Source organism: Hemiscyllium ocellatum, chromosome 45 (genome assembly GCF_020745735.1).
Source record: "Hemiscyllium ocellatum isolate sHemOce1 chromosome 45, sHemOce1.pat.X.cur, whole genome shotgun sequence".
Lineage (NCBI taxonomy): Eukaryota > Metazoa > Chordata > Chondrichthyes > Orectolobiformes > Hemiscylliidae > Hemiscyllium > Hemiscyllium ocellatum.
Genome location: NC_083445.1, coordinates 4,149,547 through 4,171,492, shown reverse-complemented (window position 1 = coordinate 4,171,492; position 21,946 = coordinate 4,149,547). Strand labels below are relative to the sequence as shown.

General features: G+C 45.7%; 1 protein-coding gene across 1 annotated transcript; it reads left to right on the top strand.

Moving 5' to 3' along the window:
• The first annotated feature begins 5,543 nt into the window (after positions 1-5,543).
• LOC132836000 (CD209 antigen-like protein E) lies at positions 5,544-21,732 on the top strand. The gene is made up of 8 exons (XM_060855187.1): positions 5,544-5,714; positions 7,781-7,882; positions 8,161-8,235; positions 10,457-10,528; positions 15,611-15,688; positions 16,738-16,889; positions 19,081-19,193; positions 21,360-21,732. Exons 1-8 carry the CDS (start codon positions 5,618-5,620, stop codon positions 21,514-21,516), a joined length of 846 nt encoding a protein of 281 aa, XP_060711170.1. The 5' UTR covers positions 5,544-5,617; the 3' UTR covers positions 21,517-21,732.
• The last annotated feature ends 214 nt before the right edge of the window (positions 21,733-21,946 follow it).

Below are 21,946 nucleotides of genomic sequence, written 5' to 3'. Positions count from 1 at the left end.
TAGCAGTGCTAACCACTGAGCCACAGTGCCGCCACCCCCCCCCCCCCCGATGCAACACTAGTTGTTTCATTCAGCAGATTATTTATCCAGTTAACATTTGTTTTTTTGTTTGTTATGTTTGTGACATTGGCCTAATGTGGGACATGACAAGGTAAGCTCTCAGTTTCCTTCGCCTGGTTCCTCTACCTTCCTGCTCCTGGTAGTGGGGGTTATTGCAATGTTGTTCCAGGATTTTAACAATTCGGAGTTTGCCGCTGGATGTATATCTGTCCCAACCCACAGGCCTGAGCTCCATCAGTAATTAAAGTTTCAGGTGTAAAACCCAGGCTGAACTAAAGGAAAGGATTTTGAATTTCTCTGGGGCTGTTGTCCCCTCACAGAGACACACACATGCTAACCATACTCACACTGCACACTCATATACACTCAAACTCATACAAACACACACACACACACACAGTTACTCAAACTCACACAGTCAGATTTACACACTCCTAGTGATACAAACACATCACTCACACTCAAAATCACACGTTCTCAAACACACTCTTACACTCACACAAATATGTATATGTACACTCAGAATCACATACTCACACACAAACACAATCTTAAACACACCCTCACACATCTGAAACACAAAGTTAAATGCACCCCCATTTATCATCACACTTGCATCAACTCAACTATCTACAAACTTTCAATCACTCACATGTAGACATGAGCAGACTTACTCACACACTTAAACATTGACAATAACACACACACACACACACACACACACACACACACACACACACACACACACACACACACACACACACACACACACACACACACACACACACACACACACACACTATCCAATACAAAAGAAGATATGGTCTTGAGTCCTATGAAAGACTTTGCGGTGTAAGATTTGACCTGAGATGAGCTTGCTATGCTGCGTTTTTGGATAGAGTCAGTGATTGCAAATGTACATTTATTTTAAACTTTGCAATGCTTTGAAGCTTCCGCTATCAAGCTGTTTCCATGGAAACTGGTATCTGCTTCGTCAAAGAGAGGGAGAAAGGCGAAGACAGCAACTTTCTAATCAGTAATCTCCCAAAAACGTCATGTGAAATACCAAATCCAGTGTGTAATTTTCAGGGGTTCCTTACTGTGGGGCTGCTTGTGACACCCATTGTGTGAGTCTTCAGTATTTCACATTGTTAATACCTCCCAGAGACCGCGTTGGGTTTCAACAGGCATCTGCATTGTCAACAGTCTCTCTTTCTGCTTCCCCTCCTTTCCCAAGGATGAATCTTTCACCTCCATCTCAAGGTGGCTTTGCATTTTCAAGCCCTTTGCTTTGTCTTAGCTTAATTTGCAATAGTTCCAACTAGTACAAGGTTTTAAAAGTCATCCCCTCAAAAAACAGAAAGGACACAGTCTTGTGAGACATGATAAAATCCAACAACCAAAAACATCATCTCATGCTTCAATGCATCTTTCATCAGATTTACTTTCAATAATTCAATATTGTCCTCCCAGGTCATAGAGTCATACAGCCATAGAAATGTACAGCACGGAAACAGACCCTTCGGTCCAACCTGTCCATGCCAACCAGATATCCCAACCTAATCCAGTCCCACCTGCCAGCACCCGGCCCATATCCCTCCAAACCCTTCCTATTCATATACCCATCCAAATGCCTCTTAAATGTTGCAATTGTACCAGCCTCCACAACATTCCCTGGAGCATCAGAGGCTGAGGGGTGGCCATATAGAGGTTTATAAAATCATGAGGGGAATTGGTAGGGTAAATAGACAAAATCTTTTCCCTGGGGTGGGGGAGTCCAAAACCAGAGAACATAGGTTTAAGCTGAGAGGGGAAAGATTTAAAAGGGGCCTAAGGGGCAATGTTTTCATGCAGAGGGTGGTGCGTGTGTGGAATGAGCTGCCAGAGGAAGTGGTGGAGGCTGGTACAATTACAGCATTTAAAAGGCATCTGGATGGGTATATGATTAGGAAGGATTTAGAGGGATATGGGCCAAGTGCTGGCAAATGGGACTAGATTAATTTAGGATATTGTATCGGCGTGGATGAATTAAACTGTAGAGTCTGTTTCAGTGCTGTACATCTCAATGAGCCTATGACTGAAATTCCTGCTCAGTCTGTCCCATTGTCTGAACAAATTGGGACTATCTTCCCAAAATCTGAGAAGACTGAGGAATGACAAGCGGATTCATATGGGAACACATGGAGAAGAGGCGTCCATTTTTTTTGTGGAAGACAAAATCCGATGTCAGATAATCATGAATAAATCCGGTCTGGACCTTCAGGAGCCAGCACTGGGCTGACATGGAAGGTTACTACAGGAAGAGCACTAAGATTGATACTTCAAAGGGGAAGCTGGATGAGCATATAGGGTCAGTACAGGATAGTGAGATCTGCTGATAGGATGATGAAATAACACGGAAGGAAACAGTTTGGTCCATCCATCGAGCTGTGCTGGCTTTTCAAAAGAACTGAGCAAGTCATCACACTCTCCAACCTAATCCCTGAAAATCCAACAAATTCGTCTTTCTGAAGTAAAGGCATGATTGTTTTGGTAAAGTTTGCGCAGAATCCGATTCCAGCACTGTCTCCAGCAATGTGAATATTGACACTTTGGGTAAAATGGTTTCTCCTCACGTCCCTCAGCACTGAACGTATGTCAAGCCATTTCTGTGAGGGTCAGTGTAAGATCCATTACTCATTGTGATTTATGTCAAACACTTGGATTCAGATATAAAAGTGGCAATGGGTGAAGTCACTGTTATCCCAGAGAACCGAAGGGCTGCTCTCTTGTTAGAGAGAAACAACTGGTGATGGTTTAATCTGAGGGTCACCACGCTTCAGGTGAAGGGAAAGGTGGGGTAGAAGAGTCCGTCATGATAACCTCAGCCCCCTCTGGGAATCAAACCCTCTCTGTTGGTATCACTCTGCATGCTGAACTAACCAAGAAGGCTCTTGGATTCCAGATCATTGACAAACCATTGCAAGAGGAGGTTTATTTTACTCAGAGAGCTGTCAGAATCTGGAACATTCTACAACTTCTCCATTCTGAAAGCTGATTCTATAAATAATTTTAAAAGGGAACAGAGCACTCGATCGTGGGATAGGAAATGGCACACAAAAATCAGGAAGGATGTGGGATTCTGAATGAGGAGCCAGCACTGGCTTGATGGGTTGAATGGCCTAATTCTGTGTTCTTAGTGTCTACAATTCTGGTTCATTTGCCAGTTCTTTTAAGTCTATGCCCTCTAATCATGGAGGAGAAAGTGAGGTCTGCAGATGCTGGAGATCAGAGGTGAAAATGTGTTGCTGGAAAAGCGCAGCAGGTCAGGCAGCATCCAAAGAGCAGGAGAATCGACGTTTTGGGCATAAGACTTCATCATTTCTGTTCCTTGGATGCTGCCTGACCTGCTGCGCTTTTCCAGCAATATATTTTCACCTCTAATCATGGATCCAGTACTGTGTGCCGTTTTGGTCTCCTTACTCAAGAAAGGATGGACTGGCACTGGAGGGGGTTCAGAGGAGGTCACCAGGTTGGTTCCAGAGTTGAGGGGGTTGGCTTGTGAGGAGAGACTGAGTAGACTGGGCCTATACTCATTGGCATTCAGAAGAATGTGGGGGGGTATCTTACAGAAGCACAGGAAAGAAGCAGGGAGGATGTTTTCACTGGGGGTGGTGGAACTAGAACTAGCCTCAAAAAATGGGGGAGCAGGTTTAGGACGGAGCTGAGGAGGAATGTCTTCACCCAGAGGGTTGTGAATCTGTGGAATTCCCTGCCCAGGGAAACAGTTGAGGCTACCTCGTTGAATGTTTTTAAGGCAGAGATAGATTTTTGAACAGTGAGGGGATTAAGGGTTACGGGGAGCGGGCGGGTAAGTGGAGCTGAGTCCACGAGAAAGATCAGCCATGATCTTATTGAAAGGTGGAGCAGGGTGGAAGGGCCAAATGGCCTACTCCTGCTCCGAGTTCTCACATTCTTATCCACTTTGCAGAGGCAACAGTTCCTCCTGATTTACTGAATCAAAATCCCTCCTCATTTTGGACCCCTCAATTAACCTTCCCTGGTGTTGATCTTCCCTGCCTGAAGGAGAACACTTGTATCCTCTCCAATAAGCTGACATCCCACATTACTGGTATCAACCCCAGTCAAGAGCACCTGTATTCCAGAGCTTTGATGTTTTTTCTTAAAGTAAGGGACCCAGAAGTGAACAGAATACTCTAGCTGAGGGCCGTGCAGAGATTTGTAAAAGTTCTGCACCCATTTTTGTTTCAGTTAGATTAGATTAGATTACTTACTGTGTGGAAACAGGCCCTTTGGCCCAACAAGTCCACACTGACCCGCCGAAGCACAACCCACCCATTCCCCTACATTTACCCCTTTACTTAACACTACAGACAATTTAGCATGACCAATTCACCTGACCTGTTAGCTGTGCGGGCAGAGTTCTACTTCCTTCTCAATGGTTACTTCCCTGACTTAGAGGAGTTAGAGCAAGAGAAGGTCTTTTCTCACCTGCAGTGCAGGGCTGACCTCAAGCCTTGACCTTCACAGAACACCAGAGGACAGTACCACATCAGCTTCACCAATACACACAAACCATGGTGGCTCTTAACCCCTCTTTTGTATATTTCCAATAGGGCTAAACACAACCATTTCTGGAGTTTAGGACATAATCCACAGGTAATGACTTTATGGGAGGTGATGGCCTAGTGGCATGATCACTGGACTCTTAATCCAGAGATTCCCAGGTCATATTCTGGGGACCTGGGTTCAAAACCCACTGTGGCATTAGTGGCCCATCTGATTCATTGATGCACTTCAGGGAAGCAAACAGCCGTCCTTACCTGGTGTGGCCTTCATGTGACTCCAGACCCACAGCAATGTGGTTGACTCAACTGCCCTCTGGGCAATTAAAGACAGGCAATAAATGCCACCTAGCCAGTGATGCCCTCATCCTGAGAATGAACAAAAGAAAAATAGGAGGGAGGAGTGAAAGCTGCATATTTTCTCTCCCTTTTAAGTTTCTCTGTTTGAAGGTTCCTTGACACTCTGGAGGTGTGACATTCCATGGGTTCGGAAAGAGCTTTGTCAGACATCCACTGAGATTATATCCACAGTCATTGTTTGTCCTCTTTTGAAAAGCACACAGTGTATTAACAGGTTCAACATGTCCGTGAGTAATTTCAGGTTCTGATCTGTTATTGTGACACATTAGGTTACATCCATCCATTCAAAACCTTCACTTTTTGGACAAAAGATGGGTAGGGGCCTGAGCTCCTGAGAAAATATTGGCATTTGTTCTCTAAACTGTTTGCAATGCTGGTGCCGAGAGTGTAGCTTTGGTGGTTTTAGTTGTTTACCATCAGATCCTGCCTTCTGTTTTTTCTTGTCAAATCCTAAAATTCTGTGTCAGCTTTTCGATGAACTGTTTCAATTCTGCAAAAGTGGGCATGGCTGGTAACGGAAGGTGAGTAATGTTTGTATTTTAGGAACTCCTCTCGACCTTCCATGTAACAGACAGCATAAATATACGCGGTCCCTTATCTGCCCCTCACAAAGCCGGGCATCACTCTCAGCAATGTCTTCCAGGATGACTGGAGGAAACAAGTACGATGATTTCCAGCAATTCGAACTGGACAGTGACCAAAAGCAGTGGCAATATCTCCAGAGGGCAGGTAACGTTTGATAGTGTGAATCAATGTGTCAGGTTTTGACTGGGGTTTCCTGTTGAGTCATTAATGAGTGTTTTGAGACTAACGGGGAATTTTACCCAACACCGTCATTCCCATGTCACCCTGAGGAATGTAAGAATCTGGGATATATGTAATGTGGCAATGAATGTTTATAATAGCTCACTGATATTTACAACTATCACATTGGCAGACACACCAGGGTCTGCTGTCCGAGTCAGCTGTTAGCTTACTAAGAGTAACATGCGTTCAGGGTCAAGTCACCTTTCAAGGGTCCTGTGTTAAGACCATAAGACCATAAGACCATGAGACATAGGAGTGGAAGTAAGGCCATTCGGCCCATCGAGTCCACTCCGCCATTCAATCATGGCTGATGGGCATTTCAACTCCACTTACCAGCGTTCTCCCCGTAGCCCTTAATTCCTCGAGACAACAAGAATCTATCAATCTCGGCCTTGAAGACATTTAGCGTCCCGGCCTCCACTGCACTCCGTTAAGGTGGAGTCTGAGATCTTTCTCCCATCAGGTGATAGAGTGAAGAAAGGTACAATCACAGACTAACTACAACAGTGGTGAAAATCAGTAACAATTACTGCCATTGAGTGAGAGAGGGATGTTGGTCCTGAAATAATCTCCTTGTTAAGACCTTCTGTTGGTCGGGGAGCATTCATATTTCGTTCCAAATAGCTTGAACACAAATTTAAAAACTGACAAAGCTCTGGTTTGGGTCGTAAGGACCGCAGCTCTGTGGTTTCGAGATTAACTACTGTCTGCCTAGCCCTGTACCCAGGCAAACAGGAAAGACCAACGGAGCTGCTAAAATCAAAGTGCAGCGACATTTTCTCTCTCAGTCAGGTGCCTGTTCGTTATCAACAATCTCTCAGCATCTGCCTGACTGTGCAGTGGCCTCTCTCTTACATCACCAGCGTCAGTGTCAAATCCCGAAGGCTTCTTCGAACTACGTGAAGGAGAGAGTCAGACAGGTGACCGAGAACCTGTTTAAACAATCATTCTCAAAGGAACACCTTAACACACGAGAGTGTGGTCAGGAAACAGAAAGCAATTGAAAAGGGGACTTTCAGAACACAGGACCCAGGAAAGCTTGGACTCAATGCTGGAGTGATAGATACAATGTAAGATGGCAGAGCCCGGGGAGTAGACATCATTGGTTTGGAGGGAGTTATAGAAATAGAGAAGTTTTGGATGATCAGAAGATTAGATTCCCCTGCAGCGTGGAAACAGGCCCTTCGGCCCAACAAATCCACACCGACCCTCCAAAGAGTAATGCACCCAGACCCATTTCCCCTCTGACTAATGCACCTAACACTACAATTTAGCATGGCCAATTCACCCTGACCTGCACATCTTTGGACTGTGGGAGGAAACCGGAGCACCCGGAGGAAACCCACGCAGACACGGGGAGAACGTGCAAACTCCACACAGACGGTTGCCTGAGGAGGAAATTAAACCCGGGTCCCTCGCACTGTGAGGCAGCTGTGCTAAGATACAAAGGCATTATATAAACCAAGAGTTTATTTTACACGTATCAAAATGGAGATGTTTCTGTTGACTCTTTGTAAAGCTATGGAATTTTTGAATCTATGATTAAAAATGAGTTAATTTGGCATCTGTCATGGTGACTCTTTATTTTGAAGATTTTAATGTTGTTCAATATAACAGTGTTGCTTGCGTCCTTTGTTGGGGCGGCACGGTGGCACAGCGGTTAGCACTGCTACCTCACAGCACCAGTGACCTGGGTTCAATTCCCGACTCAGGCGACTGTGTGTGGAGTTTACACATTCTCCCCGTGTCTGTGTGGGTTTCCTCCGGGTGCTCTGGTTTCCTCCCACAGTCCAAAGATGTGCAAGTTAGGTCAATTGGCCACGCTAAATTGCCTGTAGTGTTAGGTGTTAGTGTAGAGGAATGGGTCTGGGTGGGTTGTGCTTCGGTGGGTCAGTGTGGACATGTTGGGCTGAAGGGCCTGTTTCCACACTGTAAGTAATCAAATCTAATCATAACATCCTAACCAGTGTCTGTTTGAATTATCTCAGGCAATCCATTCAAATCGATCCCCTTTGGAAAAGTACTGATGTTCCTCATCGTCATTCTTCTCGGCATCATCCTTATTGTCCTGATCATTGGAGGAGTTAAATGTGAGTAATTTCACACTTGGTGTCCACATTCCTGGGAGGTGGGCAGGCTGGTATCTACTGTCCTTGAGAAGGTGGTGATGGTGGGTTATGTTTCTCCAATCATTGTGGTCAGTGCGGTGATGTTGGTTCAGAACCTGATTGAAACCTGTCAATTCCTCTGAAATTTCAGAAGGTGACGTCAAAGGCTTTGTTGTGGGTAATTTGGTTTTGGAGAATTTCATTTCCAATTGCCCAGCTGGTAAATTCACTTTGCATCTAAATTCTTGCTGATTTCTTAGGTTCAGAGGTCAACAGACAAGTGGGGGAGTTTCCGTCTCAAAACCAGATACAGATTTCACAAGCACTGGAGAACGGTAAGTGAAGCATCTATGAAATTAGTGTCTCTGTGAATTCATCAGTGAAATCAAGTTCATTGTGAATTTGTCAGTGAAATCAGTGTCATTGCAAATCCATCAGTGGAATCAATGTCATTGTGAATTCATCAGTGAAATTAATATCATTGTGAATTAATTAGTGAAATTAGTATCATTGTGACTTCGTCAGTGAAATCAATTTTGTTGTGAATTTGTGTATTACAAATTTATCAATGGAATCAATTTCATTGTGAATTCATTAGTGAAATCAGTTTCATTGTAAATTCATCAGAGAAATAAGTTTCATTATGAATTTTTTAGTGAAATCAGTGTCTTTGCAAATTTATCAGTGGAATAAATGTCATTGTGAATTTATCAGTGAACTAAGTATCACTGAATTTATCATTAGTTGAATCAGTGTGATTATGGATTCATCTACGGAATTGTTTGATTGTGAATTCACCTGTCGAATCAGTTTCACTGAAGGAATTCCATCTGTCCCCTGCCCTAGCGTCCCTGTCCGCAGTAAAGAATAAATCATCAGAACCTCAGCTACATTGCAACTCTTTAGCCATTTTAACAGCATCTAGAACTTTTTGGAAGAAATGCTTAGAAGGACATATTTACTAGTCCTTGTTACTTTTAGTCAGCTGGGTTCAGTGGGTATTGTCAATTAAAAAGTCTTCTACTCTCAGTATCAATACAGAGCATGTGTGAAAGGGGCTGAGTGACAGTGGACGAGTGTGTAGAGCTCCAGACCAGGTGTTACCTCTCACTTTCCTCTGTGTATCATCATGTTGAATGAAGCCTATTGCAGGTCACTGACAGCAGTGTAGCCCTCACATGATTGCAACTCCACTAAAACCCACAGCATGAGATCAGGGTTCGGTTCCCCAGCAGCTGTGATGAAGCAAGCTGGAATTTTACTCACTCATAACTTAGTCACCAGTTCACAAACAATGTGAGTTCATTCTGTAGGATTGTCACAGTGGAATGTGTACTCAAACACTGACTTGACCTGAAGCCAAGGCTCCCGTGTACCGTGATTGTAGTCTCATTCAATATTCGTTTGATATCTTGATGCCTATTGACTCTGAAGGTGGAACAATGGACTGCAGTGGAACAAACCCAACAAAGAATTAAACATGCAGTGCAGCCAGGGATTGGAGATTTGAGTATTGTATCTGACCAGAGGGATGTGAAAAGATTTTGGATGGTCTACAAGCATTTGTCATCTCAATATTCCTCCAACTCTGGCCTCTTACATTCCACAGGATGGATCGAGTTATCTATGCCCGGAGCTCTGCACCACACTACAGCTCACTCTCCTCCTTCGGGATTCTCTCTCAAACCCAACAGCTCTCAGCCGCCTCTCCTTAATTTTTGGGAGTAACTGAGTGTCACATGATGCTGATAAAATACTCGAGTTAAAGTGAACGCTGGAAATCTGAAACAAGCACAGAGCACGCTGGAGAAACTCAGCGGAGGGAGAGAGAGAGAGAGAGAAAGTTAATGTTTCAACTTAATTCCCTCCCTAATGGCATTGTGGGTCCATCCTAAAGCAGGTGGACTGCAGCAGTTCAAGATGGCAGTTCACCACCATCGACTCAAGGGGCAACCAGGGAGGGGCAATTAATGCTGGCCAGGAACTGACACCTACCTCCCACAAAAGGGAATAAAAGAAATGACTCCTCCTCAGACCTTTACCAGACTCGAAACATTAACTCTCTATTCACAGATGCTGGTAAAACTCTCCTGTGAAGTGCCTCAGAGTGTTTTACTGCGTTAAAGGCGCTATATCAAGGCAGTGCTGTTGTTTGATGTTCTATACACCAGTCCTGTATAAACTCCCTTCCCCCTTTCCCTTTCTCAGGATCACTTCCAGCAGCTCAGACCTGGGGGGTTGCCTTAACCTCCCTGTACAATCTGAACAGCACCAATCCCAGGCCACGCACGCAGTGAGTCCTTCCCTGCAAATCCCAGCATCAGTTGGGATGAAGTGTTTTGCCAGGAGGTGCTGGGATTCATTTCCTTCACTGGAAACTCACAGGTTAGATCAGCGTGGCGCTGGAAAAGCACAGCAGGTCAGGCAGCATCCGGGGAGCAGGAAAATCAGCGTTTCGGGCATAGGCTTTCATCAGGAATTTTTTGTGGAAACTCGCCGTCATTCTGCCCGAATTCTCACCTTGGTTCAAATTTTAAATTGTTTCTCTCATTTTAGTGTCGGACAAATCAGACCTGAAAGATATCGTGCTGCAATTCCAGGATCAAGTGACACGGATGGAGGATCGAGGTGAGTGGGATCGGAAAGCATCAATAGAAAGGCAGCATGAGAAACACTGAGCAAAGTGCCAGGCACAGATATCACGATCTGTCATCTATACAGCTCCCCCTCACCAAGTGAATAGGTTGAAAGGACTCAGAAAAGATTTTCAAGGATGTTGCTGGAGTTTTACAAAGTTAAAAATCACACCACACCAGGTTACAGACCAACAGGTTTTATTTGGAAGCACTAGCTTTCGGAGCGCTGCTCCTTCATCAGGTGGTTGTGGAGTATAAGATCGTAAACACAGAATTTATCGCAAAAGTTTACAGTGTGATGTAACTGAAGTTATATATTGAAAAAGACCTGGAGTGTTTGTTAAGTCTCTCGTCTTTTAGAATGACCATGTTGGTTTCAGTTCCTTCTGGAGTTGAAGGGTTTGAGCTATAGGAAGAGGTTGAATAGGCTGGGGCTGTTTTCCCTGGAGCGTCAGAGGCTGAGGGGCGACCTTATAAAATCATGAGGGACATGGATAGGGTAAATAGACAAGGTCTTTTCCCTGGGATGGGGGAGTCCATAACTAGAGAGCATAGGTTCAGGGAGAGGGGAAAGATATAAAAGAGACCTAAGGGGCAACTTTTTCTTGCAGAGGGTGGTGCGTGTATGGAATGAGCTGCCGGAGGAAGTGGTGGAGGCTGGTATAATTGCAACATTTAAGAGGCATTTGGATAGGGACATGAACAGGAAGGATGTGGAGGGATATGGGCCAAATGCTGGCAAATAGGACAAGATTAATTTAGGATATCTGGTTGGCATGGACAGGTCGGACTGAAGGGTCTGTTTCAGTGCTGTACATCTCTGTGACTCTCCAGGTATGGTCAAATATCAGTTCTGAAATAGTCAACTGAGACAGGATGCCAATCCATGGAACATTTCAGGGAACATCTCTGGGACACACACATTAAACAACCCCACCTCCCTGTGGCCAACTACTTCAACTCCCCCTCCCACTCACCAAAGGACATGCAAGTCCTGGGCCTCCTCCAGCACCAACTCAAAGCCACCTACCTACTGGACGAATAATGCCTCATCTTCCATCTTGGGACCTTTCAGCCACATGGCATCAACATTGACTTCACTAGTTTCCAAAACTCCCCCTTCTCCCACTCCATCCCAGAATAAACCCTCCAAATTGGCACCACTCTCTTGAACTGTGGACGACATGGTGGCACAGTGGTTAGCACTGCTGCCTCACAGCGCAAGAGACCCGGGTTCAATTCCCGACTCAGGCGACTGTCTGTGTGGAGTTTGCACGTTCTCCCCGTGTCTGCGTGGGTTTCCTCCGGATGCTCCGGTTTCCTCCCACAGTCCAAAGATGTGCGGGTCAGGTGAATTGGCCATGCTAAATTGCCCGTAGTGTTAGGTAAAGGGCAAATGTAGGGGTATGGGTGGGTTGCGCTTCGGCGGGTCGGTGTGGACTTGTTGGGTCGAAGGGCCTGTTTCCACACTGTAAGTAATCTAATCTAATCTAACCTGTCCATCTTCCTTCCCCTCCGACCTATCACTTTAACCCCCCCCACCAATGTCTCCCTATTGCCTTTCCAGCTACTTCACCCCCACCTCCACCACAAACCCCTTCCCCCACCACATTCTTGATGCCCAACACGTTGACTCTCCCGCCCCTCAGATGCTGCCTGACCTGCTGTCCATTCCCAGAGCCACACTCTTCACTGTCTCCAAGATGGACTGAAGGGTCTGTTTCCGTGCTGTGCAGCTGGGTGACTCCATAAGTGGGACTAGATTAATTTCAGACATCTGGTCAGCATAGATGAGTTGGACCGAAGGGTTTGTTCCCATGCTATACAACATCTCCAATCCAATCACAGAACAGTACAGCATAGGAACAGGCCCTTTGGCCCATCTTGTCTGTACCCATTCGAGATGTTAATCCCTAACCCTGAGCAACAACTAAGTTTTCAATTCCAAATTGTCTTTTAATGACATAACAGGGTTTGAACAGAGTCTGAAGTGCTGTCAACCTCCTGGGTTCAGAGTGAAAGTCATTCTCGTTGGAGTGAGGGTCAGTCTCCTGCAGGTGGCAGCAGCTCCCCAGTGGCTGGAGATGTGAGAGAATCTGCCTCAATGGGGCAGGATGATCAACAGAAAGAGAGAGAGAGAGAAAATGTAAGGGAGGAAAACAGAGGGGAGAGGGAGGCAAGAGACGGAGAAAAACAGACAACGAGGAAAAAGGAGAGAGGGAGGGAAAGAGGGAGGATGAGGGAAACACAGAGAGAGGGGGAGACAGGGAGAGGGAAACAGAGACAGAGAGGAAAAGGGAGAGATGAAAAAATCAGTCTGTTATATCCAAATCCCTTACTCCAGGTGGACGAAATCCACATCAATCCTCCTTGTTACTTCCTCAAAATGTTCTATTACGTTAGTAAAACATAGCCTTCCCTTAACATAGCCATTCTACCCCTCCCTGATTAATGTGTGCCTTTTTAGATGACATTTTATCCTGCTGTGTAGAGGTGTTTCAGATACTTTTCCCACCACCCAGGATCAGACTGGTCGACTTATAATCATTTGGCTTATTCCCTATCTCCATTTTAACCAAGGCGACAACACTTAGATTTCTCCAGTCCTCTGGGTAGCTCCCCTATGCAGAGTGAGGATTGCAAAACGATCCTCAGAGCATCTACGATTTCCTCCCTGGCTTCCTTTAACTGCCAGGATACGATACTGCCAGCCCGGGAAATGTGTCCACCTTTGAGGAAGGTCAGTCCCTCCCAGACTGCTCTTGACATTCAGCTTATTGTATTTCAGATTTCCCACTCCCTCTGTTTACTGAGACTGTCTGCACATCCCCTTCCTTAGTGAAGGCTAATCATTCAGAACCTGGCCCCATCTTCTGCAGCTCACACAAGTTCCCATGAACATCCTAATAGACCCAACCCTTGTCTTAGTCTTCCTCTTGCTCTTAATGCACTGAATAAACACCTTTGTATTTTCTTTGATTTTGCCCTCTAATATTTTCTGATGCCCTTTTTTTCCTTCCGAAATTTCTTTTTTATTCGCCCAACACTGTGCCTTCTATATTTCTCTGGGACTTCTGCAGAATTAAGGGTTTTTTTTGAGATTGTCATCCGCTCTATTTTTCTTCTTGCCCTTACCCTGTGTGTACCTGGAGTCCCCTACTGCCTGCTCTGAGCTTGTCCTGTCTGAATCCACTCTAGGTTTCCCACCACCCTGCCAACCTCAATGAAACCATTTCCCACAGCGTGAGCATATCTTCCCTGTGAGAACCTACAACCCAGTCCTGCTCAGGTACAGACAGTTCAGCCTCGACAGGTCCCATGCTCCCCAGAGCCAATTCCAAATACCCGAGACATCTGACACCTGCCCCTCCTACACTAGCTTTCCAACCATACCCCAGATCCCTCCAGTCTATCTCCACTCCCAGATTGGAACTGGGAATTATCCAGAAATTAGTGTTTTAGGCAACATGCCTTTCAATCTCCTGCCTGGATCCCTGCATCTGTTTCCAGGACCTTGCCCTTTCCTACCCAAGTCATTTGGAACAATGTTTGACCTTGACCCCTGACTGTTCACCCTCCCTCTTCAGAATGTCCTATATCTTTGACCCTGGCACCAGGTAGGCACAGAAGCGCACCATCCTGGACTCACATCTTTCACTGCAGAAACACTCCCAAAATCCCCGAGCAAAGCTGTTCTTCCCTCTTCTACCTTCCCTGCTTGTACAGCAGAGCCACCCGTGGCGCCATGAACTTGGATCTGAATGCACTCTCCTGGGAAACCAGCACCCTCTCCATTATCCCAAACAGCAAACCGTTTCGTGTGTAGGTCCCCAGGGCATTTCTGAATGAACCCCCTGGTTTTCATGGACTGTAGGGTGGGCAGGCAGTTTCTCTCTGTGGTCATGCTGCTCATATGTGGTGTGACCATCTCCCTGAACATGCCTTCCATGTAGCTCTCAGCCTGCTGGGGAAACACCAGGGACTTCAGCTGCCGTTCAAGGCCTGACACTTGGAGCTCAGCTTGCTGCAGCTGCTATCACTTCCTGTCACATTCTTCACTTCCACCTATGACAGGGCACAAATTCCACATGACCAAACTGTCCTGTCATACCTTAGCACAGTTTACCTATGCAACTTTATTTTACTTTAGTTTACTTACATTAACTTAATTCTAATTTGTGTGTCTGTTAGTGTGTGAGTGTATGTACATCTATGTGCATGTTTGTATGGGATGTGTGTGTATCAGCATGTGTGTGTGTGTGAGTGTATGTACATCTATGTGCATGTTTGTGTGTGTGTGTGAGTGCCTGTTTGTGTCTGTATATGTGCGTATTAGTCTGTGTGTGTGTGTCTGTCTGTATATATGTGTGTGTGTTTGGGTGTATATGTGTCCATGGGTTTATGAGTGCGTGAGTGTTTGTGTGTGTATATCTGTCTGTGCGAGTGTATGTGTTTGTATCTGTCTGTGTGAGTGTATGTGAGCATGAGTGTATGTGTGTGAGTGTTTGTGTTTGTGTTTGTATCTGTCTGAGTGTATGCGCGTGTGAGTGTATGTGTGTGTGTTTGTGTGTGTGAGAGTTTGTGTGTGTATTTGTCTGTGTGAGTGTATGTGTGTGAGTGCATGTGTGTGTAAGTGTATGTGTGCGTGAGTGTTTGTGTGTGTATCTGTGTGTGTGTATCTGTTTGTGTGAGTGTATGTGTGCGTGAGTGTATGTGTATGTGAGTGTTTGTGTGTGTATCTGTCTGTGTGTGTATCTGTCTGTGTGAGTGTATGTTTGTGTAAATGTATGTATGCATGAGTGTTTGTGTGTGTATCTGTGTGTGTTTATGTGTGTGTGAGTGTAGGTGTGTGTGAGTGTAGGTGTGTGTGTATGTGTGTGTGAGTGTTTGTGGGTGTATCTGTCTGTGTGAGTGTATGTGTGTGTGTATATGTGTGTGTATGTATGTGTGTATGTGTGCGTGAGTGTGTGCGTATCTGTTTGTGTGTGTGTGTATGTATATGTGTTTGGGTTTGCATGTTACTGTGTATTTATCACGCCTTCTGATCGATACTAGATTTCTTTTTGCTGTTTAGTTTTGGCTGCGTTTTCGAACAAGATGACTACCTTCATGAGCAAGATATCCATGAAAATCGAAATGCTGCCAGAACCCGGTGAGTTTTGAAGTTGAAGACTGAATTAAAGTGAGTGTTTGTTTCTGTAAATCACAAGGATTAAATAACGAGTGAACACAAATGGAAATTGCTGGAGAAACCCAGCAGGTCTGGGGCAGCATCTTTGGAGAGAGAAACAGTTCACATTTCAAGTCCAGTGACCGTCCAGAACTAGAGGACAAAGGTTTAGGGTGAGAGGGGAAAGATATAAAAGAGACCTAAGGGGCAACTTTTTCACTCGGAGGTGGTACGTGTGTGGAATAAGCTGCCAGAGGATAGGCTGGTACAATTGCAATATTTAAAAGCCATTTGGATGGGTCTATGAATAGGAAGTGTTTGAAGGGATATGAGCCAGGTGCTGGCAAGTGGGATTAGATTGGGTTGGGATATCTGGTCGACATGGACTGAAGAGACTGTTTCCGTATTGTACTAGTCTATGACTGTAAAACAGATCCATCTCAGAAGCTGCCAGACGTGCTGAGTTTCTCCAGCAATTTCTGTGGGTGTTTCAGATTTCCAGCATCTTACTTTAGTTAAAAATAATGTTTTATTTTAAATAATTGCTTTATTTTAAATAATGAGTGATCTGGTCCAGTGAACGGGAGGGGCTCTCTCTGATTGGTGCCATGATTTATTCACAAGTCAGGAGGCCGTCCTACTGGACTGGACCAGATTGGCAGCCAAGGTAGGAAACTACAGAAAGAGCAACTCACTCTAAGCACTTAAAGATATGAATGAAGCCAAGACAGCAACTCACTGTTTCAAGAATGGGAGCTAATGTTTTCAATGGTCTTCGCTATGACCCAGGACACCCAGTGGGACGGCTGTTAATGGTGCAGTGATGGGAATGGGGAGGCCACGATTAAAAGGAAGTCATTGAATCCCTGTCAAACTGAAACTGTTTCACACAATTCTCATTCCATTGTTGATTTGTCCTCTCAGTATTAACAATTCAGTGTGAAATCAGATATGATCAAACAGCACAGCAGGTACAATATGTCTGATGGTCTGATTGGATTCCTGTACCTTATCTCCTCAATTTTCTACAGCATGCCAGAACCTCCAGTGCCCGCGGTATTGGGTAAACTTCAATGATAGCTGTTACTACTTTTCAACTCAAGAAGCCACGTGGAACTCCAGCAAGACATACTGCTCCCTGCGACACTCCCAACTTGTCAGCATTAACACAGCTGAAGAGCAGGTGAAGTTACACTGACACATTGGCCACTGGTTCAGCTATCTGTTCAAGACTGCATTGCAAAGACTTTCCAGATATAAAACAGTCCCACTTTTGTTCAACAAAGCTATTCGAAGAATCGTAGACTCTCTACAGCGCAAATAGAGGCCATTCAGCCCAGCAAGTCTGCACTGACCCTCCAAAGAGCATCCCACCCAGATCCACTCCTCCACATTATCCATGGCTAATCCATCCAGGCTACACATCCCTGGACACTATGAGGCAACTTAGAATGGTCAATCCCCTAAACTGCACATAGAGTCATAGAATCTTACAGCACAAAAACAGACCATTTGGTCCAATTATCCACGTCAACAATGTTCCGAAACTAAACTAGTCCCACCTGTGCTTGGCCTATATCCCACCAAACCTTTCCTATTCATGTCCTTATCCAAACGTTTTTTAAATGTTGTAACTGCACCCACATCCACCACTTCCTCAGGAAGGTTATTCTACAATCAAACCACTCTCTGTTTCAGAAAATTACCCCTCAAAGCGTTAGATTGTTCTCTCTCTCTGTCTCTCTCTCTCTCTCTCTGTCCCTATCTCTCTCTCTGTCTCTCTTTGTCTCTCTCTCTCTCTCTCTTCTCCATAGATGCTGTCTGACACATTGTGATTTCCAGCGTTTGTTGTTTGCAGTCCAGCTTATCCAGCCTATTTTTAAGACTCAGACCCTCCTTTGCTGGCCACATTTTGGTAAATCTTTTCTAAGCCCTCTCCAGTTTAATGAGATCCTTCCTATTACAGGGCGACCGAAACCATACATTCCAGAGAAGACCTCACCGACGTCCTGTACAACCTCAACGTGACAATAACTCCCATACTCAACAGTCTGAGCAATGAAGGCAAGCGTGCTAAATGCCTTCTCACCTACCCTGTTTCCCTGTGATGGAAACTTCAAAGAACTGTGTGCCTGAATCCCTAGGTCTCTCTGTTCTACAGCACTACCCATAACCCTGTATAAGTCCTGTCCTTGTTTGTATTCCCAAAATGCAATACCTCACCTTGATCCAAATGAAACTCCATCTGCCACTCCTCAGCCCATTGATCAAGATCTCTTTTGTAATCTTAGGCAACCTTCTTCACTGTTCACTGGACCATCAATGTTGGTGTCACCTTTGTACTGTGAGAGGAAACCCCACACACAGAGAAAACATGCAGACTCCACACAGACAGCCACCCGAGGGTAGAATCAAACCGAGCTCCCTGGCGCTGTCAGGTGGCAGCGCTAACCAATGAGCCACTGTGCCACACAACCTATTATTTGTGGGCGGCACGGTGGCACAGTGGTTAGCACTGCTGCCTCACAGCACCTGAGACCCGGGTTCAATTCCCGACTCAGGCGACTGACTGTGTGGAGTTTGCACGTTCTCCCCGTGTCTGCGTGGGTTTCCTCCGGGTGCTTCGGTTTCCTCCCACAGCCCAAAGATGTGCGGGTCAGGTGAATTGGCCATGCTAAATTGCCTGTAGTGTTCGGTAAGGGGCAAATGTAGGGGTATGGGTGGGTTGCGCTTCGGCGGGTCGGTGTGGACTTGTTGGGCCGAAGGGCCTGTTTCCACACTGTAAGTAATCTAATCTAAAAAACAAAACCATGGCTGGTGAATGGAGCTTCGGTGCAGGCCGGTTCTGAGCTGACTGAGTGATGAAGCCGGCTGAGGAGCTGCACAGCTTCCTCCGGTGCCTGTGTGGCCTCTGACTGAGGCTGCGATGGAGGCATGATCAGGGTAATGTGGGCCGGTGATGTGGCATTGCAAAGGGGGGAGCAGACCAGTTGGTAAGATCGCGCATGCCTGTTTCAAAGCCAGATCCGCTTCCTTTCCAAGAAATTATCAGAATTCCACTGTTGTGACACTTTTGAAGCCCCAGCCCTTCACACAAATTCATCCAGAGCCAGTCACAATGTAGAGAATCCCTTATTCTGATTGGTTGATCCTCAGTCAAAACTCTTTATGTCCTGTAATTTTGCCAATGGTGAACAAGTATATCCAGGGAGGAATACTGTTGGGAATACATGATCGATTGTTGTGTACTGGAGATTAATCTTCAATTCCTCCTGCCACCAGAGATATTCTGGAGGGCTGGTAATCCGAGAGTTCATCCGGCAGCAAAGATCTTCCAGTCTGTGAATCGCTCTTTCTGTTTTCGTCTCTTGCAGTACTTTCTTGAAATGGAGAGTAACTCCAAATTATACTGGATTGGCCTGCATGATCTCGAGACCGAGGACAATTGGCACTGGGAGGATGGCACAGATTACAAGACCACTCCAAAGTAAATTCATTGAAGGTTTACAAAATGTTGGAGGGTGACTTAAAGACCGTGTTTATTTATCGAAAGGCTTTAGAAAAAGGAAGTCTTCACCCAGAGAGTGGGGGAACCCGTGGAATTCTCTGCTGCAGAAAGTGGTTGAGGCTAAAACATTGAATGTTGCCAAGGAGGAGTTGGATATCGTTCTTCAGACTAATGGGATCAAAGGGTATGGGGAGAAAGTGGGAACAGGGTGGGGACTGAGTTGGAAGATCAGGTTTGACTTTATAGGATGGTGGCGCAAGCTCGAAGGGCCGAGTGGCCCACTCACGCTCCTGTTTTCACTGTTTCGCTGTTTATTTCATCAGACATTTATAAAATAATGAGAGGTTTCGATAGAGTTAATGGGAGGTGCCTTTTTCCCTAGGGTGGGGGATTTGAAGACTAGGGGGAGCACATTTTGAATGTGAGAGGAGACAGATTTTAAAAAGATACCAGGGGCAAATATATTACACAGAGGGTGGTTTACGTGAGGAATGAACTTCCTGAGGAAGTGGGGACAGTTACAATATTTGAAAGCCATTTGGATAAGTCCATGAGTAGGGAAGGTTTGGAGGGATATGGGCCAGGAGCAGGCAGGTGGGACTGGGTTGGTTTGAAATTACAGTCCCCCAGTACCTGTGGGGAATACACTCCAAGACCTACTGCAGAAGCCTGAAACTATGGATAGGTGCGAAGCCATTCACTTCAATGGGAAACATACCTTCCCAGCAGCCCCCGCTCCCTGGTTCTGGAACATTCCCTTTTATAAGTTCGGGACGGGGTAAACCGTGGGTAACTGAAACCATGGTAACTGGATCTGCGGTACGGATCTGGTTGGACTGAGGGTCTGCTTCTGTGCTCTATGAGTCTGTGACTCTAAAAGCAAATGAATCAATACTCAAACACAGTTGCGCTACCATTAATGCAAATATTCCCAGAGATGAATATTGTTTGAAACAATTAATATTTTGTCACAAGGAAACGTAACCTTCTATGCACGGTGGCTCAGTGGTTAGCACTGCTGCCTCACAGCACCAGGGACCCCGGGTTCAATTCCCGCCTCGGGTGACTGACTGTGTGGAGTTTGCACCGTGTTTGTGTGGGTTTTCTCCGGCTGCTCCGGTTTCCTCCCACAATCCAAAGATGTGCAGGTTAGGGTGAATTGGCCATGCTAAATTGCCCATAGTGTTAGGTGCATTAGTCAGAGGGAAATGAGTCTGGGTGGGTTACTCTTCAGAGGGTCGGTGTGGAGTTGTTGGGCTGAAGGGATTCTCATCTAGTCTATTGCCCAATATCACCCTGAGGATGTGAGTCCCATATTTTAGTAAAGCATCCTGGGAACTATTTCAGTGAGTAGGATCCTCTTTTAAATGATATTCATTTTGTTTTAAACGTCTAAGACAGACAGACAGCCTGCTCAGACCCGAAATCTTGCCCCCCTTGATTTCTGAGCAGCCTCTCTCTCTGACTGGGATAACCTCTGTGTTTGTGTGTGAAGGTTCCCATCATCTCCCTCGGGGTCACACCAGCCCTGCCTAGGGCACACTGAGCCCAGTCAAACACCACAGCACAGATTTGCAGCTGTCAATGGCTCCCGTGGGATGGAAGGAGACTTGTGCAGTAGGCGTGTGCTTCCTGCTGGCCAGTTGGTGACCCAGGATGGCGGGAGACGGAGGGTTGAGGGACCATGGTATACAGATTCAAGGTGACATGTGTTCCTGTGAAACTGGAAGGTGTCAGCTGCAAATCACCTCTCCCACAAACCAAGCAGTAACTATTAGGGGTGGCTCAGTGGTTAGCACTGCTGCCTCACAACACCAGAGACCCAGGTTCGATTCCAGCCTCGGGTGACTCTCTGTGTGGAGTTTGCACGTTCTCCCCGTGTCTGCATGGGTTTCCTCAGGGAGTTCAGGTTTCTAAAGATGTGCAGGTTAGGGTGGATTGGCCGTGCTAAATTACCCCATAGTGGGTTGGTTTGGTGGGTTATCCATGGGGAGATGGTAGAGGTCTGGGTGGGATAGCTCTTGGGAGGGTTGATGCCGACTCAATGAGCCAAATGACCTGTTGGGATTTGAGGCTAAGATTACTTCCTGTGTAATCTCCTTATTCCAGCCTTGTCATCACTGTTGTGTGTTTTTATGTTTAAAGGTTTTGGGATGAAGGAGAACCCAACAATGTTGATGATGAGGATTGTGCCCACTTCAACGAAAATAGACTGTGGAATGACAACAAGTGCTCTGTGAAACTCTTCTTCATCTGCGAGCAAAACAGCAAGCCAAACAAAATTCCTGATCAATTGGATTGAATTGAATTGAATTTATTTTCACGTGCGCCTTTTCACGTGGAAAGGATGGACACCGCAGTAATGCACACAATGTTCTCTGACTCAGTTAGTTAGCATTTATGATTTGGAGATGCTGGTGTTGTACTGGGATGTGCAAAGTTAAAAATCACACAACACCAGGTTATAGTCCAACAGATTTAATTGGAAGCACTAGCTTTCGGAGCGACGCTCCTTCATCAGGTGGTTCATCACTACCACCTGATGAAGGAGCGTCGCTCCGAAAGCTAGTGCTTCCAATTAAACCTTTAGGACTATAACCTGGTGTTGCGTGATTTGTAAGTTAGCATTTAGAATGTGCCATGCTTTTAGGGCACTGTGCTCAACTCACCTCAGCTGTGCCAAGTGCTACAGTCATCCCTGGCACAGGTTTCTCTGCATAACAACAGCAACA

Excerpts from the sequence above, each read along its gene's own strand:
- LOC132836000 (XM_060855187.1), top strand. The coding sequence starts at position 5,618 with ATGTCTTCCAGGATGACTGGAGGAAACAAGTACGATGATTTCCAGCAA. Across the intron at positions 8,236-10,456 it reads TTCACAAGCACTGGAGAACG|TGTCGGACAAATCAGACCTG; the intron begins GTAAGTGAAGCA and ends CTCTCATTTTAG. Across the intron at positions 16,890-19,080 it reads TTAACACAGCTGAAGAGCAG|TACTTTCTTGAAATGGAGAG; the intron begins GTGAAGTTACAC and ends CGTCTCTTGCAG.